Genomic DNA, 20,797 nt, shown 5'->3' with positions numbered 1-20,797 from the left:
GTCTAGATGATATGTTTAAGGCCTCTTAAATTATTTTTGTGATTGACACCAGTTTTGGAAGGAAATGCTACTAACAGTTTGACATCGCAGAAGCAGAGTATGAAGCACAGTATGATCAATTTGGTCAAGGAATTGATTTGAATTGTCAAATCAAGAACTTGACAAGGTAGGGACGACATCCTAGATGTTAATCCTCAGCTAGCAGAAAGTAATATTTGATTTTGGTAATGTGTTGATAAAGTGCAAGGCCGCCTGGTCAAAGAAAACAGTATAAAGGAAGATCTTTTAGTTTAGCGAAGATGCCAGTAGTTATACAATGCTATGATTATGATATGCACACTTTATTGATGTTTGTTAGATGTTATTTTAATGGCTAGAGAAGAGAAAAATTTTATATGCATGGTTGGATGCAAGGAACAACAAAGGACTGATAAGATATTTGGGATATCAGCACAGTGAGTTTTGGTATTTCTCTATACTACTTTTTGTGAGGCCTCACCCCGACCCATCCTAGCACCTATGATACATTGTTATTTTGATACTCATGCTTGTTATGTCAGAACATTATTGGATACATTGAACATTGTTATGCTATTTTGCGATGTGTGATGCTTACTTCAGTTAGTTGATTTTTTGCCATTTAATGCTTATAAATATGTATAATGATGAAAGAAAATGTATGCAAGCTAACACATTTGGTTATGCAAGTCGAAAGGCTAGAAATATGAGTAGAATTAGATAAACAACTAATTATTAAGAAGTAGATGCTTTAAACTATATATATATATATATATATATATATATATATATATATATATATATATAATTTCCTTTAGCATGTTATTCACATTATGCACGTGATTTTTTTTTGGACCTACTGATGTGTGCAATGAGTGTGCAGGAAAATCAGCCAAGATAACCCAATGGAAGAAACGGAGTTAAATTTCTTGTTAATTTTGTGCTAATTTATATTGTAATTCTTTAAAGGTTGTAATTTGATCTTACTATTCTACTAACTTATAATTATTCCTAATAAGCCTTTAAAGGCTTAGAAGCATTAAATTTAAGTACCCCTATGGGTAAGGGTATGGGTGGGGGTACTTTCCAACCCATTAGCCTCCTAGGTTGACTCTTAGGGTCTCTTAAAAACTCTATGATAGGCTGATTTCGAAAATGGGGTTGCTCTTTACTTGGGTTAGTGAAACCAAACCTCCATCTTGAGTTACTTGAAGCTTAGTGGGGTTAGGGACCATACTTAGAGGCTTTTTGGGGGGAGTTGAGTTTTTTTTTGTCACCCAATCCTCTAGTTTTGGAGGAAGCCTTGAAGATTGAGGAAAGAAAAAGGGAAGCTCTTCTCAAACCACCATTGCCATAACTCTTTTATGAAGGTAGGAGTTCTTCACTCCATGAATGGTTCTTTGTGTGCGTTCATGTTTTGAATCTTGTTGAATCATGTTGGAGACATTGTGTAGATATGCATTCCTTGCTTGTGTGTTGAGGGTGGTATTGGGAGGGATTTTATCTTGTTCCTTTTTGGATGATATTCATACGTTTTTTTTTGTGTGTTGATTGTTTTTGAAAGATTTCCATGGGGATGTATTTGGCAACACTCACCCTTGGATAGGGAAGAAGTGGCCATGCTTGGGGAAAGGGCATCAGTTGGACCTCAATAGTGTAGAGTCTCCTCTCATGGAGAGAGGAGGGAGAAAGGGTAGGCTGTATGGGCCCCTACTTGTCATCCCATACCTTGTTGTTATTGAGAATTCTTGAATGTGGTAAAGAATGAAAATCCTTGTGGATATAGCCTCGAAAGGGCCTTGAGAAAGAATGGAAATTCTTGAAGTTTTAAGCCCCGAAAGGGCTAAGTGAAGGTATGATGATTGACTTCTCCTATTGAGAAAATCCACCTTTCCCCTATATTGGTTCATTGTTGGACCTATTGTGCAACCGAGTGGAAATGTATGTTCATTTTGCTTATCTCCTTGTGTTGTTATCTCCATGTTGTTTCTTGTATTTTCCATGTTTACTCTTGATGCAATGAAGTCATTTGATAAAAGTTCTATTGTGGAATCCTTGAAGAAATCTCATTGAATTGTAATATTATGTAAATTGTAATTGAATTTGATGTAGTGGCAAAGACATCGGGTTTTCTTACTGGTTCTTTCCCGATGGAGCCTTGAATCAGGATGAATAATAGAGAAAGGAAAAGATTATGAAATGCTCCTTGTATGGCCCTCATGTGATTTCAATTTTTGCATATGTTTATGAGATAATAGAATGATAGTAAATGTCTTGAATTGGGAAATTCTGAGTTTCAATTATGATAATGAAAGGCAAATGGATGTGTTGAAGTTTCAACTCAATGTTTGAAAATTAACATGTTATAATATCAATTCTATATTGTGATCACCAAACTAGCACTTTAATTGTTAAGTTACAATAGTCATACAATTAAAATTGATGAGAATTATTCATCACCCTTTGAATTCTAAATTTAGGAGAATAATTCCTTGATTAGATTCAAACAACAAGAGCATATTGATTAAGAGTTTTGGAATTGCTTTGAATTTAAATAAATAAGAAAAGAACACATGCCTTGTTGTATGATGATTATACACAAACCACATATCCTTGTCGTTAGATGATTGAATTAACATGAACTATAGTAGTAAGAGAATTATGATCCTTTGCGTTCTTTTTCATTAGGGTGCTTGTTCATAGGAACCTCATATTGCCTCTAGAAATGTTTAACTCACCTTGTTTACCAAAGAATTTTAGCAAGAAAGCATGTTAGCACTTAGTCAAAATTGGCTTCTTTAAAAAAAAATGTGCACCTCTAGGTCAAAAAGGCTCTCTGGAAAATGTATGGGAGAAATTTTAATCTTCCCAAGATCACAGAGAATATTCTCTGTATTATTCTTTAGGTTGCACTAAAATTAATACTAAATCTTTAAAATGAATATAAGTTCAATGCATTTGAAAATTATAATAATTAAAAGAACTTTTCGTTGACATTTCTCAACAACCTCACTTTCGCATTAAATTTCTAAAGACTAAGAGGCATGGTGCTAGCCTAATACTTTATGTCTATTCATTATTAAAACCAAATCTAACTTAAAGGACTCACCCACTATACTCTATTTAACCATATATTATCCCTTTCCCTTAACTCGTTTCAATACTAGGCATAGCGAATCTCATCATTCCGTAGCAAGGTACGTGCAGCAAGGTGAAGGGTCATATCGATTTGGGAAATAAGAAAGAATGCGTTTCATTCCCTTAACTTGGAACCTACCTTATTTACCCCTCCAACGTCCACCCTGCAGCAAAGTACGAATGTCACATCTTAATGGGGGAAAGGATAAAGGAAGTTTGTTTCAAAAACATTATTATCTTCTTAACTCCCTCTGTCCATGCGTTTGACATGGCTTTGCCCATCCCTCACGCAAGGGAGACAGGCCTGCGCTTAGGCAGACCTAGGACAGCGCACTCTCCCCTTGGGAAGTGGGAGCCATGGTGGGGCGGGCCACTTGGCTTATGTGGCGAGTAGGGTTAGGTTTGAGGTATAGGGTGCAGGGGGTAGTTTAGTATTTTTAATTAGTATTGCTTGTTTAGTATTTGTTTTAGTTATTTTTGTTACTAGTTATATATATATTATTAAGATTAGAGTAAGTTTGTTTAAATCTTAAGTTTAGTTAGGATAGTATTGTTTAAAAAATTAAATTTTATTTAGTTGATATATATTCTTTAGCTTAATATTAAATTAGGATAGTTTAAAATTTAATTTAAGCTAAGTTAATTTTAGAAATCCAGGTTCATTCTAGTTAATGTCTTATGGTTGCTAATTAGAGATGTATGTTAATATAAATGTGGATTAGTTGTTATAATTATTTGGATCAGTAGTATTCCATGTTAGTGCATTAGGTGTTTTATATGTTTAAGAATTAAATTGTAATTATTTCCATGTTAAGTAATGATGTTATTACTAAATAGTGATTTAGATGTAAAATATTAAAATAGTTGTAATTCAAAAAGTTTTTAAAATGTGACATTAGAATACTTAAATTAGAACAATTTTAACATTATACTATTGTGAGCCTTATAGATCAATTTTAATATGGACTTAAATTCGTGATAGCTCAAATAAAGTTTAGATTAAAATATAGAGTCATTGAATCTATTCTTGTCATCAATTTTTAATGGTAAACAATACATTAATTTATTAGATGGTAATTAGTATGTTGGAGAAAATTTAAGGTTAAGTTTAGATTTGGAATTAAGTTTAAAAACGTAATTAAAGTGAAGTTAAAAGAAGTTAATTAATGACATTAAGCCTGAAGTAAAGGATTAAAATTGTGATGACGTTCCAGTCATCAATTTAATAAAAGGACCTAGCTAATTAGACCATCCTTAAGGTTGTAACTTTTGATCACGATTAGTTTCATTATAGTAAAACCCCTTAAACCCTTTTGACCATGTTGTCTTGCTTAATCTTAGTTAATCACAAGAACTTTTGTCGACCCCATTATCATAATTAGTTTTTTAAAAAATTAAAAAAAAATTGTGTGTGTTTTTGCCCTTACTTTTGGGCATGACACTTTTAAAGTTGTATATTGTTGTGAGAGCAGTGAGCTCACCTCTTGTAATACAACTCCTAACAGGGTTGAGGCCTCTAACAAGGTCTAGTCCTCTAACAAGGACATATACACTATATGTACGTAATAGACTCCTAGCAAGGTCAAAACCTTTCACAAGGTACTTTGAAGTAGATCATTTTGTGGGTACCATCCCCACTAGATTTTCCCTTGGCTAGGGTCTCCCTAGTTAACAAAATATGGTGTTATGAGTTTCTTTGTGGGGTTGCTTATTATTGCTTTTTAGTTTAATCATTCACACAAGTTTAAGGTTAATATCTAATATCCATATTTGGGCAAAAAGTTGTGGAATACTGATTCACCCCCCTTCCCCCCCAGTATTCCCTATTTCTAACACATATATCATTCATCTGGTCCCTGCAATCTTTCTTCAAATAACTCACACATTCGAGTTACATTTTAACTACAGTTATATTTATAAACTTATATACTACCAAATCATAGGCTACATATTACCAACCCCTAAAACTATGGTTATATGCTAGAAGAAAAACTTTATAAATGAAATTATAGGCAAACTAATATTAATCCACAGCTAGAGACGTTGGAAAGCTACAACCCCTAAATGTTGAAAAAGTCCAGAGATAGGAGCAGATAAAAAAGAGGGAAAACTTGTTGGACATTGTAACAAATTTCAGTTGGAAAAGTGGAAAACATGAAAGGATAGTCTCTTCATGAAAATATAAAAACAATATACAAACTTAAAATGCAGCCATCAAAATATATTTCTCTTTAGAGTATTTTTGGTATCTTCTATGTAAAAAAATTAAACACATACATTTGCAAAAATGCGCATAGGATATGCATAGGTGGAACGTCGATTCTTGTTTATTGCTTATGTTTGCCTTCTCCTTGATCCGCACAAAAAACTATTATTCAGTATCGAAAGATCGGCTGGCACAAACTTCTATATAATTTTTTAAAAAAGAAACACATACATTTGCAAATACGTGCAGGGTATGGACACATAGAATATCGACTCTTATCCATTGTTCTTGCTCGCCTCCACCTTCATTTGCACAAAAAACTATTCTTCAATATCAAAAAGTTGGTCGGCAAAGAGAATTTAGATGGTGGCCGGGATAATTGCAAAATATGTAAACACTTAATGTTTTGCAAGCTGTCTAATCATGAAAACTCTGTTACCATCTGTTGTCTATACTTCTGTCTATCATGTTGTCATATGAAAGATGGGGTATGATATGCTATGATGTTTATGTCACTAGAAGCATGCATCGCATGGACAATATGTTGGGAGATTAGCTAGTGGCATTCTTCTCAGCTTCGATAGCCAAGGCCATTTGTGGGTTAGGTGTGAGAATGCCCACAAGGGTAGAGGATTTCTTACCTCTATGTCCTTCATCTCCATTCGGTTTGCCACCTCAAATGCGTTGTTGCTAGAATCTCGCATCTCGGGGCATAGGTACTTTATTATCAAGCATTTGTTTGAAAGAATTCAGTTATTTGGATGAGGGTTTGGGTTGCAGAGAGGAAGTATCCTTCGAATGGACAATTCATGGTGATTTTGAGCCCATAGTAATGGAGTCCCTTAAGAAAGAATCGTTATCAAATTTACTTACTCCATTAATGGAGGGAGTAAATGTAGTGTCAAGGACAGCCTTCCACCAGCCAGTGGGGAAGGCCTGCTTGATTTGAGCACTAAAAGAATTGTCTTTTTTTTTTATTGCAGCATCATGAATTGACCACCTTCAAAAATAGCTGTCATATTTATTCTTTTAATATAATAATTTGATATAATGTATTTAAATATTTAATTTTGGAAAAATGAACCAATGGAAAAAGAGTAAAAGATGTTTGTATAGTTATTTAAAATATGAAATAATCAGAAACTATAAATTTTCTGGTTAATTTTTTAATTCTTTATGGTGATTGCCTAAACTGATGGCAAAAATGAATTCAGTAGATGCTATAGTTATCCTGATTCCTTGCCTATTGACAAGAACTAATAACATCTTTCCTCACTTATATTTCCTGTTTATAGAATTTCATGATTAAAAATTAATACCAAGTATTGTATACATTTAATTTCACTTCAAGGTATTTCATTGACTATGCTACTTATCATGAGCTGGTTGAATTACATTCCTGCCTTAACTTCCCTTATGCTAAGTGTGTGTAAGTCAAGGCTTTATTATGGAGGAAAAAACAATGCCAAGTCCATTTTGACATAAGGACTGGTAGAATAGATGTATTCGTTTTGCATTTCATATGTTTTTATAGATGCCGATGAAAAAATTTGCTCATCTGTGACCAAGGCTGTCTATGTTCTCCCTGTTTATCTTCTTCCTCCTATGTACTCTGTACGGTTTTAACAATGTCTTCCTTTATTTGAAATGATGCTTCTCCATTTTGCTTTTTTCATTCTTTGGCACTGCACAAACTGAATTTCCATTTACTTTTTTCTTGTAAAGGTTTGTTGATTTTCAAGCTTTATCACTTGCAGGAATCATTCTGCTGAGATACTATATGGGTATTCCACTTCAGAAATACTTGGACAGAATGTCGTCCAGCTTCTTGTGCATAAAAATTATACTGATTTTGAAAATGAGCTTATTGATTAGCTTGCGCAAGGACATAGCTGGAAAGGGCAGTTGTTGTTCAAAAAGAAATCTGGAGATATCTTTCCAGCATTGGTAACCAACACACCTCTTTATAATGAAAGTGGGCTCTTTGTTGGTGTTATTTCTGTGACAGATGATGCACGTCGTCTTCATGGAAAAGCTACTGTAATTGACAACTGTTCATCTCTTTCCAGTGAGGGTGGTGATCGAGCAAGCAGAAACAATGAGATGGGCAAATCTAAAGTGGAATTTCAACAGTTGTTTCACTTTCAACATCCTATTGCATCAAAAGTATCTAGTGCTGTAAGTTTTCCATTCTCTGCTATTTCTCTGTTTTCTAAGGGTGAATTACATCAGAAACAAGGGATGTTGAGATCATTACTGTGCTGGTATTTAGATTTGTGGGGTCTTGTTCATAAATCAACCCTAACATACTGTGTTGCGTGAATTGTTGAAACAGGCATCTAAGGTAACATCTAAGGTGCGTTCATGGATGCATAATGGTGACAATGTGAAATGTGAAGGTGGGATTCATAGAGGCAAGTGTTCTGAAGACGTTCCTCATATTAGCCAGGCTTCAGACCATAGAGAGCATCACAATGTTAATTTCAATGAGACAAAGGCCTTCAAAGACACTAGAATATCATTTAATTCTAGCATTTCTCAACATTTTACCCTTTTCAGAAAGTTTAGGGGTACATCTGAAAGCAACACTTGCAATGGAGGTGAGAATAAAAATGCGATTCGCAATACCTTAGGCTTTAAAGCAGAAACATGGATGACAAAGAAGGGAAAAGTGTTGAATTGGGGAAGTGAATGTCATCTTGAGGAGATTAAAAATCGTTTTGGATGGCCTTGGAGGAACCTTGATAAGCAAAAGGATCCTGAAAATCACAAAGAAAATAATTCAAGTTATTGTAAAGAAAACTACAATAATGATATGAATAAATCAAGGTTTAGTGATTGCTCCATCCTTCATCTATCAAACAATGCAGCTAGGGTGAGTCACAATGGAAGAATTAGCAGCATCAATTGCAGAAATACAAAATCACTTGAAACAAATTTGGGTACTCTGGACTGTGAAATTCTCTGGGAAGACATTAGAATCGGAGAATACGTTGGGCAAGGTAGTTTCAGGTTCCTGTTTTCCATTTCTAGGCTTCATTATGTATAGAATTTGCATTTGAAACTGACCAGGATGTAATTGATAGAGGCAATTTCTGTGTCATTCTTCTGGATTGTCCATTTCATATTATTTGCCTTCCATTTCTTTGATCATTCCTTCATACCTCCTAACAACTGATTTGAAAAACGAAGCAAGCAGAGGGGCGAAATAATTGCGTTTATTTGAGTGACTGCACATCTATGTTGGCCTTCTAAAAGTATTTTTCTTGCATCAAACTGAGCAAACCATAAATTCCATGGTAATTATTTACTTTCTTTGTGTTTGTAACTTTGTATTACCACATTTAATTTAATTTTTCCCGCATCAACTCGAACAAATCACAAAGTCCACATCAAAGTCGTTTTGTTTTTAAATGTTTGTATTTACTGGTGTATATATCTTAAATACATCTTGTTAGACACATGGATGTACAGAGAGGGGTGAATCAGTATATCACAAGTTCAAATTTGTTCAACATTAATTAACATCGATAAGTTCTCTCAGCGACAAAACCAATCTCAAATCCAAATCATTAGAACAAATAGCACATATTATATTTTAATTAGTGCAGCTAATCAGGTAGGAAACACTTCCCTTCAACAGCACATAAGAACAAATATACATGGAAATCCAGAAGGAAAAAACCATATTGAGAATAGCTGCTTGGGTGTACTGCCCAAATCTAGCCTCACCACAATATAACTAATAACTTACAATCTGAAGTAGGCAGCAACCTACAGGAGACACCAATCCCCAATTAATTTTGCGAAAAAACAATTCCTGAATCCAAAAGTTGAGCACCAACTCATCATGTAAGACATCAATCTCATAGAATAAAGAGAGATGAAATGTGGGCCTCCAAGGCTGACAAATAAACTTTCTTCTGATCTGATCAATTTCAAATCTTCTTCACACATTGCATATGATCTTTTAATAAAACCACACACAATGATTGATATACTATGCACACAACAACACCCATCTACTAGACACCAATCATTGCACTTTTGGATAATCACCTAACAGTCACATATGTCGACTTGGAACAAGACTAATGCATCTGCAAGTTGGGCACAACAACTCTTAACAAAACCTCTAATAGGCTAAGTTTGAAATCCCAAACTTTACTCCAGGATAAGAGATAATATGCATCTCTCAATATATATTCTAGCGGCCTCAATAAACATCGACAAGCTACCTCAAACTAGCACACATTACATCCTTTGGCACATTCATTTGGAGCACCAGCACAGTTGGCCAATAAGTACTCTTCATTTCTAACTTTGTATCTATTGAAGCTTAGCCTCTAAAACTCCACAATATGATACCTCGAGGTTGGATTACTCTACTTCCAAACCAGAATCCATCACTCTGAATTGCAGTAGAATGTAGTACCAAACATCATAAAAGTGCAACTTAGTGCACTCACAGTTTTTGAGCAATAAACCTCAGAAACCTACTACAAATACTTTCATACATTAGTACTTGTAATAAACAACTAGTAATATCAAATACTGGAGCATAATGATAACATTAAGAGAGGCATCAAACATAGCTTGTTAGAATCCTCGTGGAACACAACTTCTGAGACATAGACATGACAATTATTGCACTCTTTCAGATACCTTGACATCAACGACAAAAATGAACAACACCTTTGATATCAATGGCAACTTTTTCTCGACATTCTGCTCCTATATTATTGATGGCAAATTAACAGAATGCTCCCCTTAATAATAATGCTCTTGTTTAACGAGTTCTGTCATTTAAACATTTTGGCTTGTTCTCCCCCTTTACATCAATGGCGAAGGACCACTTTGATCCTTTATCTAAGACTTTCTCCCCCTATTTGAGATGATCCATGCAATGAAACATTATTTGCTTCACCGCAAGATTACTAAGCCATCTTGTGGTAGGAGTCAATACTCCTAAGCTTGTGCTATCTTTAGAGCATCAAATAGGATAGAGGCCTCTCTCTCATCTTTTCTATGAAGAATCCAAATGTGTTATCATACTCTTCCTCTTTATACCAAATATCTCTTTTGCTTGATAGGCATTCAATTTCCTTGGTCTCAATGGGGACATCATTTTTGGTGCTGCAACTAACCCTCATAAATTGGACCTTGTGACAGTCCCCTTTAAAATTGATAAATAAATAGTAATAACTATAGTATAATTTATATTTAAAATTGACTATACTCTTGATATAATAATGAATAAATATAATATATTCAATACTATAATACTATATATATTAAGAAATGAATACCTTCCCTTTCAATAGTAGGGTGTAGGGGTATGCATGTATCTATAGCCCCTATCCTTCCTATTCAAACTATCCACCTATCCAAACTCTCTATAGCATGAATAAATAAAATATAATTGATATTCAAAGCATTTAACAATAGATTGTAATATCCCTATTTTGTAGTAAAATGTTTTAATTAGGTTAATTAATTAAATGGTCTTAAAAATTAAATATTATCCCAAGGGCTTAATTAATTAATTAAGGGCCCAAATAATAAAATGATAATTAAAGTTTGTCTGCTGAGGTCTTGTTTTTAATATTTTGGAAAACTTTCTGGAGGCCTTTATAAGGCCTTTGTTGGCATTGTAGGCATGATGGATTGGATTTGATTTCTCTGTGTTTCTAGAGGCTAAAGATTGAGGAAGTTGTGCGTAGTTTCGAAGGTGAAAGACCCCCCATTTCGCCTGTTGCATTTTTGGTGGTTCAATAACACCCTATTCTACCGTTGGAGGTATCACTCAGATATCTTACTATGCGTGCTAGATTTGCTAATCATCGTCGATAGGTGATTGCTTTGTAACTACTCAGATCTTGTCCAAAATATGTAATCAAGTATTATCATTTGGAAATTAATGTATTTGTGTCGCACAAGTATGGTGACTATCTTTGGAATTTATTGTGTGTGGATATTCTAGATTGTGTTGTGGCGAATATCTTTGTTGGCATATGATTGTTATATTTGGCATCTAGTTAATATCTTAATGCACATCTGTTCGGCATCTCCCAGTTAATTGTCGTCTCCGGAGACGTTGCATGATCATCATACTCTACACCTCAGGCGTTGGCATCCAATCTCAATTGTACATTCAATATCCTTGTCATATGCCTTAGGATTGAGATTAGCTTTGGACAGAGATAGCCTTCAGGCCAGGATTGCTTTTGCACTAAGATCCCCCTTGGACTGATATTGCCTTCAGGCCAAGATTGCCTTCGGGCCGAGATCCATTTTAGACCAAGATTACCTTCAGACTGAGATTACCTTCGGACCGAGATACCCTTTGGGCCAGGATTGCATTTGAATCGAGATCCCCTTTGGATCGAGATTTCCTTTGGACCAAGATAGCATTCAGACCGAGATTGCCTTCGAGTCGAGATCCCCTTCAGGCCAAGATTTCCTTCTGATCGAGATAGCCTTCAGGCTGAGATCACCTTTGGATGGAGATTACCTTTAGACAAAGATCGCCTTCAGACTAAGATTACCTTTAGATAGAGATCACCTTCAAGCCAAGATGGCCTTCCGAATATTACATAGATGGTCTTTGGCAAGGATATAAGCTAGACTCATTATTTACAAAGAAAAGTTACCAAGGTCATCATGGATAGATAGATCACAGTTGTCAACGGGGCCAGAAAAGGAGATAACAACTTAGTGATATATATAGCATCTACTTCTAGTTTTAAAGGAGTAGTTATATACCACCTACATATGGTAACAGATATATTTCAGCCATATATTGTGTTCCCATTCGTTAGAGTTTGTGGCCATATATATTAGGCTCATTAACGCACATATTAGACACTGAATCTACACATTACTAAGTTTTGATGACCGCAAGGTATTTAAGGTTACAAATAGACTGATCATTCTAAAGATAAGAATATAATCGTATGATTAGTCAAGTAAAGATTAGAAAGACTTGGGGTTACATTAAGAAGGTGCAATTAGAATATTTGTCAATTGTTAAACTGAAGTGTCCAAGTAAGAAGGGAAAAGATGTGTCCATTCCCACGAAGAGGTGCAATTAGCATACAACATACAACACTCTGGTGAAAAAGTTGAATGGCTGATATTCTTGAGCTGGATGTCCTACTCTAATTTATCCATGAATAGATACAGATTTACAGGGTATTATATGTAATGTCTACCAAGGGGACTAGGCTGGTAAGCCATAAGAGAACTGTCATTAACTTTGTATCTATCCGATATGCTTGCTAGCAATATCTATAATTACTTACAACAAATATAAACTCAACTCCTCACGCACATAGTAAGAACTGATACAACATCCAATATCAATATGACAATGACTGATAATGTTGATGCTAACAACATATTACTAATAGGAAGAAATATAATGTACACCAACAGAGAAGTTGGATTACTTTAGAAGAGGATTAATGTAACATGTTATATTTCTGAAATCTATTTAACCAACAATTAAATGAGATAACATAACAATCTTAACCGAATGAAAGGAGTGACAGTTATATCAGTTATTCTACTTTTCACATGAAAGGGAAAATACGAGTTAACCATAACTTATATTTGTTGTGATGTTTTCACACCATTGCCCTAAAAATTTTAGGGACCCCCTTTTTGGGCAAGCCTTGGCAATTTTCGCAGATTTTGGGAATTTTTTCGATTGCCTTAGCAAAATTTGGAGTTGGCCAGAGGTTATTGAATTGGCAATTTTACATCTTGGACGCCTTTAGGCCAGGAGAGGATTTGGTTTGTTTTCACCCAGTGTGAAACTTGATTTTCCGGAACATGTGATTTTGTCCTTAGGCTAAGCAAAATTCAACAACATTTTTTTTGATGGCTAAAACAATATCTGGTAGGACAAATTTGCAAATTTTGGACTTTGACGGATTTTGAAAATTTGATTTAGTGAACAAGCTTGAACATTTTCAAAATGAATTTTAGATTTAGTTTTTTGGAAAATCTTGAAATTTTTTTGGTGAAAAGAAATTTTGATAGTGAAATTGAATTTAGAGTTTGAATTTTGATTGCCAGGAAAGGATTTATTTTGTTAAAAAATTGAAATTGTAGTGCAAAATTGAAATTGAATTAAATTGCAAAATCTCATCAATTTGGTTGAAATTTTGCCTAGAGGATTTTAGAAATGTTAAAGGAAATTGGTAATTTGGAATTGTAAAATTGATTTTGGCTTGCTAGATTTGATTTTAATGATAATTTTAATTGCCAAAATTTTATTAAATGAGAATTTTGACATGTCATAGGTTTACCTTATTTCTATTTTGCAATTTTGGATCAAACTGGCAATTAGATGGGCCAATTTCGCTAAAGGGCTTAGTTACTTTCATGTTTTATTTAAAACTAGACCATTTGGGGGGCTCTAACTTAATTTTTTGTTTCCCTCCAGGCAGGTCGACCCACTTTGGAGATCAAGCAGTTCCCTCCCGTGCACACCCCGAGATTCAGGAGGATATAAGAAGGGGCTGCCCCCCTCTTATTTCCTCATTCTTTTTCACTTCCTTTGCTAGAGGTTGAGCGATTTTCTTCCAAAGAGGCGAAGTTGTCATTGGCAGCGATTTTGAGGGTCTAATTTTTCCGTTTTTGAGCAGCAATTTCTTCCTTGGAGATGGGTGATTTCTGCCCTAAGGCGAATTTGGTGAAGATCTGATTTTTTGCAAGATTGGGCAATTTTTGGAGGTATGATTTTCCTCCTAGGGAAGCGATTTTTTCCTCCAGCTATGGCGATTTTGTTTGGTGAAGAGGCAAGACAATTTGAGATCTAAGTTTTTGCAATTGTGGGCGATTTTAGGAGGTCGAAATTCTGATTTGGAGCAGACTTTTCTGCCCTAGGGCAGTGATTTACCTTAAGTTGGATGATTTTGGCAAGGAAGTCAAAATTTGTAAGAAGGGAGTAGATTTTTGCAAGCAATTCATTTGTTAGGGCATCGCATTTTGGAGGAGGACTGAAATTTCTAAGAACAGATCTGAATTTGAAGAGGCCTGATTGTTGGTAGAAGGCAGATTTAAGGTAAAATTTCGTTCATTTTTAGAGGTGAAGATTGATTTTAAAGACGAATTTTATTCTTGCTTGGTTCATTTCCCTATATTTTCTTCTTGCACTATTCATTCACCACTTCATCATTTCCATTGATAGGCTGAAGCTGAGAGATATAAGTGTAGATTTTATGATGGGACACTTCGAAAGGCAGAAATAAGCTAGACCACCTTAGGATTGAAGTTGGGAGATATAAGTGTAGTCCATCCTAAGGTGACAAAGAGGCAGAAATAAGTGGTAGTCCCACCCCTAGGATTGAAGTTTGGAGATTGATAAGTTTAGAGATGGGATTTGGAGAGGCAAAAATAAGGTAGATTCCATCTATAGAAAGAAATCGATAGAAAGAAGTTTGGAGATTGATAAGTGTAGTCCATATCATTTAGAACAAAGGGGCAGAAATAAGTGTTTAGGATGATGGATGTTAGTGCAAGCAAGAACCCAAAAGGAACAAATACCAAAAAAGACAAAGACATAATGCCTAAGATCACTTTCTTCTTGAAAGTGAGGTGAATAACGGACACCAATATCGGCACGGTAAACATGGTACAGTTGAAGGATATGATTGAAGGAAGGACAATCCCCCATGGTGAAGAAGATCTACACGAGCGGAATTATACACATAGCGACTTTCCCTCCTACCTTGCCTTGTTCAGAATTGGTAATGGAATGTGCATCCCAGTTTGATATTATAACCCAATCCATCATTTTTTACGAGGGGAGGAGAGTGTTGGCTACATCAGCGGACAAGTGGTCGAAGAAGCATTTAATATTCCCTAGCATAAAGGCATGATAGTAGTAATGATGGATTAGGTGGCCAAGTTCTTTTAGGATAATTAGGAGGCCTACTTCACTCATCTAAAGTAGAATTGATTACACGAAGGCAAGAAGGGAGTTACCAAATCGTTAAAGCTCACCTGGTCAGATTTCAAATCAGAGTATGGCGACCTTATTGTGCTTCTCAATCGGATCATGGGTGTGGCTCAAAGTATGCAATTCGAGAACTGGATGTACTATTTTATTGATGAAATTGAAAGTGGAAAGAGAATTTGATTGGGCTAGAATTATAAGTGAAAATTTAGAGTTGCAACTTAGAACAGTCCAAAATCAAAAGCAATTCTATATGGGGTCCTATCTTTTCTATCTGATTGTGAGACTATATGAAAATCCTGGACATAAGACCTTAGGAGTGATTAGTAATGGGTTGGGGCAATGTTTGGTGCATGAGTGCTATCCACAACTTCATTTGCACAACAAATATTATAAAATGTTTTATGATGCCCTTGCCATGAAGACGATAAGGATATTACAAGGGACACCTACTAGGAGGCTCTCATTGGAAGCAGAAACAAAAGTTAAGAAGTATGGGAGTTGGTTTATTCAATTTCTGCAATTCACATATATTAAAGTGACAGGAAGTATAGTTTGTCTGAAGAGAAGGTACCCACCCGACAAGATAGTTTTGATGGAGTTGGCTAGGCAACTTGAGCATTATGACAAGATGATGAAACTGAAAGGTGAGACATGGATGACCTTCTCATTTGGAATAGGCAATGATACTTGCCCTAATCTTGTCGCCTTTGCAACTGCGGAGAAGGAGTTAGAGTGGTATCATCTAGGATGGTATAGAGCAAGATGGGGATTCGATCCTAATGGTCTTATCAAGGCATCTCACGAAAACATATTCAAACATATTCCTACTATAGATGATTTTTGGGCCAATGCAGAGGATGACTTTCATGTGAGGAAGCTAGCTTTCTCAAGATTGTCAGTGGGTATAATGAGGGCAATCAGATGGAGAGGCTTTGATATTCCCAATCAACTGGAAGATGATGAAAGTGTGCTTTAAGGGAAGATTATGATACAGTGGATGGAACAGAATTGGGTTTAGTGGATTGGGATAATCCTCAGGATCCTTCCTTAGAGGCAGTAACAAGGATAGTTGATCTACACACTAAGTCATGGTAAAATGAGAAGTCAAGGCAACTACAAAGTCGAAGGTAGACCTTACTTATGAGAAGATAAAACCGGAGAAAGAAGGTCCAGCGGAGTTAGTCGGACAAAAAGGTGGGGGCAGTAGGCAGCAACAAAGAACAGTTAAGAGCAAGAAGAGAAATTTGGAAGTTGAGAAAAGTAAAGAACATTAGGAGCCTCCAACAAAGAGAGAAAATGCAATGCTGTCAAGGGAGAGCATAATTGAAGCTAGGAGCCAAGAGGTTAATACAAGTGGACAAGGGGTCGTGGTAGAGGTGAGCTTTGATTCAGAATCAAGTGGTTACAATAACAGTACCGAGCACTCTCCTCTCTTAGTGAACCAACATGGGGATGGTATGAAAGTCACTAGTGAAGAAGAGGATAGGCCAATTGATATTGAGGAAGTAAGCTAGGCACTTGAGGCCATTGGTGATGTTTTGTTAGTCGAACCGAATCCAGATTTGGGGAGATGCACTGCACCACTATGGTTAAGGCAAATGCTTATGCCAAGAGGCGAGGTGGTGCCTGTCCGAATAGTTGAAGATATTCAAGGGTTAGTGGAAAAGGAAGATGGCAAGAAATAGAGACAAATTGCAAAAACGGTAGCAAAGGTAATCAAAAGCGATGATGAGGTTCACTGAAAAGTTCAAATTGTTATACCAAAGGTTAGCAAGGCAATAGATGAGATTGTAGCCCAGGAGTATGAGATAGTAGATCATAACTTGGGAAGAATCACGGATGACATGGAGTGTGAGGAGATCCAAGAAGGCATGGTTTTAATTAGAGAAAGGTTGAGGAAGGCAAACAAGAGGATTGTAAAGTTGGAAGCCGAAAACAAGTATTGGAGAGATTGCCATCCTATCCAACAGTTGCATCAGGAAGCCCTTCTGCAAGACAACAGGAGCAACATAGAAGAGATATTTGGTCAACTGCACAAAATCAAGGATTGGATCACTGATATAATTCAAGATGGGCGAAATTTCTTGCCTTCCTCTATCTCGACATTCAGGTCATTAGTGGCTATTAGAGACAAATTCAGAGCATTTGAAGGGGAGCGGAAAGATTTCCTTCTAGTCAAGGACTTAGGCATTCCCAGGCTATAGGCAGTTATTGCATTACCGTAGAGATATTTGGAGAGAACCACATTGGTGGACGAAGGAGGAATGAGTACGGTTGAGTCTTGGTATGTTGCCTTAACCACCAGATTGAGGATACTTGAGGAGATATGGAATGAGATTGCACAACACAGCCTAGGCATTGACACTTCCATTTCAACCATGATGAGTGATGTTGGGGTTGCACTTGATTTTGAAAGTATCAAAGAGGAGAACGTTAATGAGATAGAGTTTGGATCGAGATTGGATGAGTTGGGGAAGGTTTCCATCAGGAAGAAGCATTTGGGCACCCTTTTCGCCCTCAATGCCTTTATCGGATATGCAAAAGAATATGAGAAGGATCATGAGAAGACACTACAAGCAGCAAGCAACACGATGAATTTAGCTGAGCTCAAGATGAAGCACACGCCTTGCCCTCCCATGAAGGAAGTCAATGACAAGCTAGCCAAGTTCATTGCCTTGGCTAAAAAGATGAAAGAAAAAGGGTAGAATTATATTAGAGGATCATTTGATGTAAGCCCAAGTGGTAAATTCTCTTTCTTCTTGTGTAGGATAGGTGTTTGATTCTGATTGGCTACCATTTTGGTGCCTTCTCATTGGTTGTCACTTTTCCTTTTTTTCATTGGTCCATTGATGAGGTGACATTTTCCCATTAGCCGATGGGGTGGCAACCCTAGTTAGGGTTTCTAGGATTTGATCTAGATTATTGATTTTGTTTCTTAATCTCTACCGTTGGTTGTAATTTTGGCCCCTATATAAGGCCATTTTCTCTCATTTGTAAAGGGTTGAAGAAAATTGTTGCTTAAGATAATACCAAAATTGCTTCTTTATCATTGTTGTTTCTTGCATGGTGATTAAGAACACTTGTTGTTATTGCATGGTTTCTACTTCCAATTGTTGAAGAAAATTGTTGCTTAAGATAATATCAAAATTGCTTCTCTTATCATTGTTGTGACTTGCATGGTGATTATGACTTGCATGGTGACTTGCAATAACACTTGGTGTTATTGCATGGTTTCTACTTCCAATAGTTAAAGTTAAATTTCTTTGAAGCTGTTAAAGTAGATTTTATTTCAAGAGAGTTGTTAAGCAAGAGTAAGAATAGATAGGTAGTTGTATGGTGACATTAGTGGATGTTTGATAGGGATCTATAAACTAGGCTACTAGCATCCTAGCGGCTTGTTAGGAGGCCTTGCATAGTAATCTAGTCTTTTTTCCTTTGATCATTGCATTTGTGGAGGTAGTGCCGCTGATAAGCTTTCATCAGATTTGATCCCCGTCCATTTGCTAATCTTTCCATTCATAGGAGTAGAAGTAAAGCAGCAAGTAGTTTAGTAGTTGGAGTTCATTCAAGAAGAGAGTCAGACAATTTGAGCATTGGTGGACATACCCTCCATCATCATTGCCATCAACATCATTTGGTGCTAGTATACATTGCAAAGCTAGATTTCATCATCATCATAGCAAAAGTTCGACATCCTTGAAAGAACAATGTAAGTCTACCTATGTGATTAACCAACAAATCACATTAATATAACTGAGTTAGTATCCACAGGTGTAAAGGAACCTTGGAGTTTTACTCATGTTCTCCATGAGTATTTACTTTTCAAGAGAGGGTTGAGTTTTTGATATTCTATATCAAGCATTCAAATCCTATATGTTATGTAGTGGTACAAAACTGACATCAACAATATTTCCAATAACTAGAAACTAACAATCATTTCAACTTCTAGGTTCATATGAAATTAAGTTAAAACTACCATTGCATTGCAATTCATATATTTGATTTCTTGACAACTAGAAATAAGAAATAGTAGAAATAAAAATTCATGATGATAATATGTACATCAAATGGAATACAAAAACTTGAAATCGATACCCGAGAAAAAGAAGATGATGTACTTTTGTTGTGCAAGTCTTGGCATTTGGAAAAGAGAAGTATTGCCATGGGCTTAACCTCTCAACTAAGGACCTTTAATTATCCTCACACAATCGCCATCAAGAAAGGCCCTCCCTACCCTGGGACTAGGCTTGGGACACGATTGTCCTACCACTGAGCATCCTGGTGTTAAGAGTGTTGGCTAGTCAGCTGGTGAGGTTGTGGGCACTTTCCAATCAGCCTATCTTCTAACCACTAGCACTCTGACCTCTAGTGATCACAGTGCCAATCTTGCCATTAACCTACATTGGCCAAGGATTTTGGATGGGCAAGATAGATGCCCAATCAGCGACCTCGACTTGACAATAAGAAATTATACAAAGGATTTCCATGAGCTAACTTATTTTATTGAGATTTGAGCATTGTTATTGATTATGTTCACTTTTCATCGTAGGATTATTCCCATTTACTCCCCTCATCTCGACAATACTGGTCCTCATGGATGAATTCTGGGGTGGTTCCTCATTTTTATCTGGTTTACAGAATATAACATTACCATCTTTCGTGCCCAAACTGGTCTATGGCATCCTAAATGAGATATGCTTTCATTCTAATTTGTTATGGTTTACTGAATATAACATTGCCATCTTTTATGCCCAAATTGGTCTATGGCATCATAAATGAGATATGCTTTCATTTTGATTAATTCTTTATCATAAGGTGCTGCTCCCATCTCAGAGATATATTGACCATATCTCTCTACGAGTTAGCACTCTTTGACAAAAAAACATAAGTACATTCATATTCGAAATGTTAACACATATATGATCTTTTGATTGTGAGAACTCTTTTCTCATATCAATTTAACATAAAGAAAAATAAATACACAAGCTGAAATCATTCCTATTTTGATTTCAAGAGAAGAAACATTGAAGCCTTTCTTAAGAGGCAAGTCGGCAATTTTAAATGCATGACTTCTATAAAATAAACAGTAACCAGATTAAAATGCATGACCTGAGATTGGTATTGCGCGATTTGGAAAATGCAATTAAATTGGCGTTGAGTATATCGCTCTCTTGCGCAATCAAATCTTATTTTCACATCTAGTATAAAGGGACATTGGGAAATCTTAGACAAGCTCAACTTTAGAATCAATCACTAGATATGATCACACTTTAGCTTGAAAGAGCAGAAAACATAGCGAGCAAATGAATTATGGAGAAAAGCAATTATGTTTTTGAAAGAATTGCCCGAGAAGGTGAGAGGCAATTATTAATGTATCATTGTTGAGGCGAGCAAATATGCAAAGATGCACTGTGTACATGCTTAGTTACACAAGAATTGCTAAGGAGGCAAAGCGTTTGCACGGG

At 35.9% G+C, this 20,797-nt stretch overlaps 1 protein-coding gene across 7 annotated transcripts in view; it reads left to right on the top strand.

Annotated features, from left to right (window-relative positions):
* LOC149535311 (serine/threonine-protein kinase CTR1-like) overlaps positions 1-20,797 on the top strand; it is a 134,779-nt gene that overhangs the window by 43,294 nt on the left and 70,688 nt on the right. For 5 of the 7 annotated variants that reach the window (XM_089803402.1, XM_089803398.1, XM_089803399.1 and 2 more), the window contains exons 2-4: positions 7,120-7,309; positions 7,432-7,540; positions 7,698-8,364. In XM_089803402.1, the coding sequence (XP_089659528.1) occupies positions 7,143-7,309; positions 7,432-7,540; positions 7,698-8,364 (943 nt within the window). In that variant the 5' untranslated portion in view covers positions 7,120-7,142. The remainder of the gene's footprint in view (positions 1-7,119; positions 7,310-7,431; positions 7,541-7,697; positions 8,365-20,797) is intronic. The other 2 variants (XM_089803403.1, XM_089803404.1) reach the window with 1 other exon arrangement.

This window comes from Cupressus sempervirens, chromosome 10, assembly GCF_028749045.1.
Source record: "Cupressus sempervirens isolate cs-2001-9-10 chromosome 10, ASM2874904v1, whole genome shotgun sequence".
In the NCBI taxonomy this organism is placed as follows: Eukaryota; Viridiplantae; Streptophyta; class Pinopsida; order Cupressales; family Cupressaceae; genus Cupressus; species Cupressus sempervirens.
The sequence above is the reverse complement of the archived record's forward strand: the minus strand, read 5'-3'. Positions and strand labels throughout refer to the sequence as shown.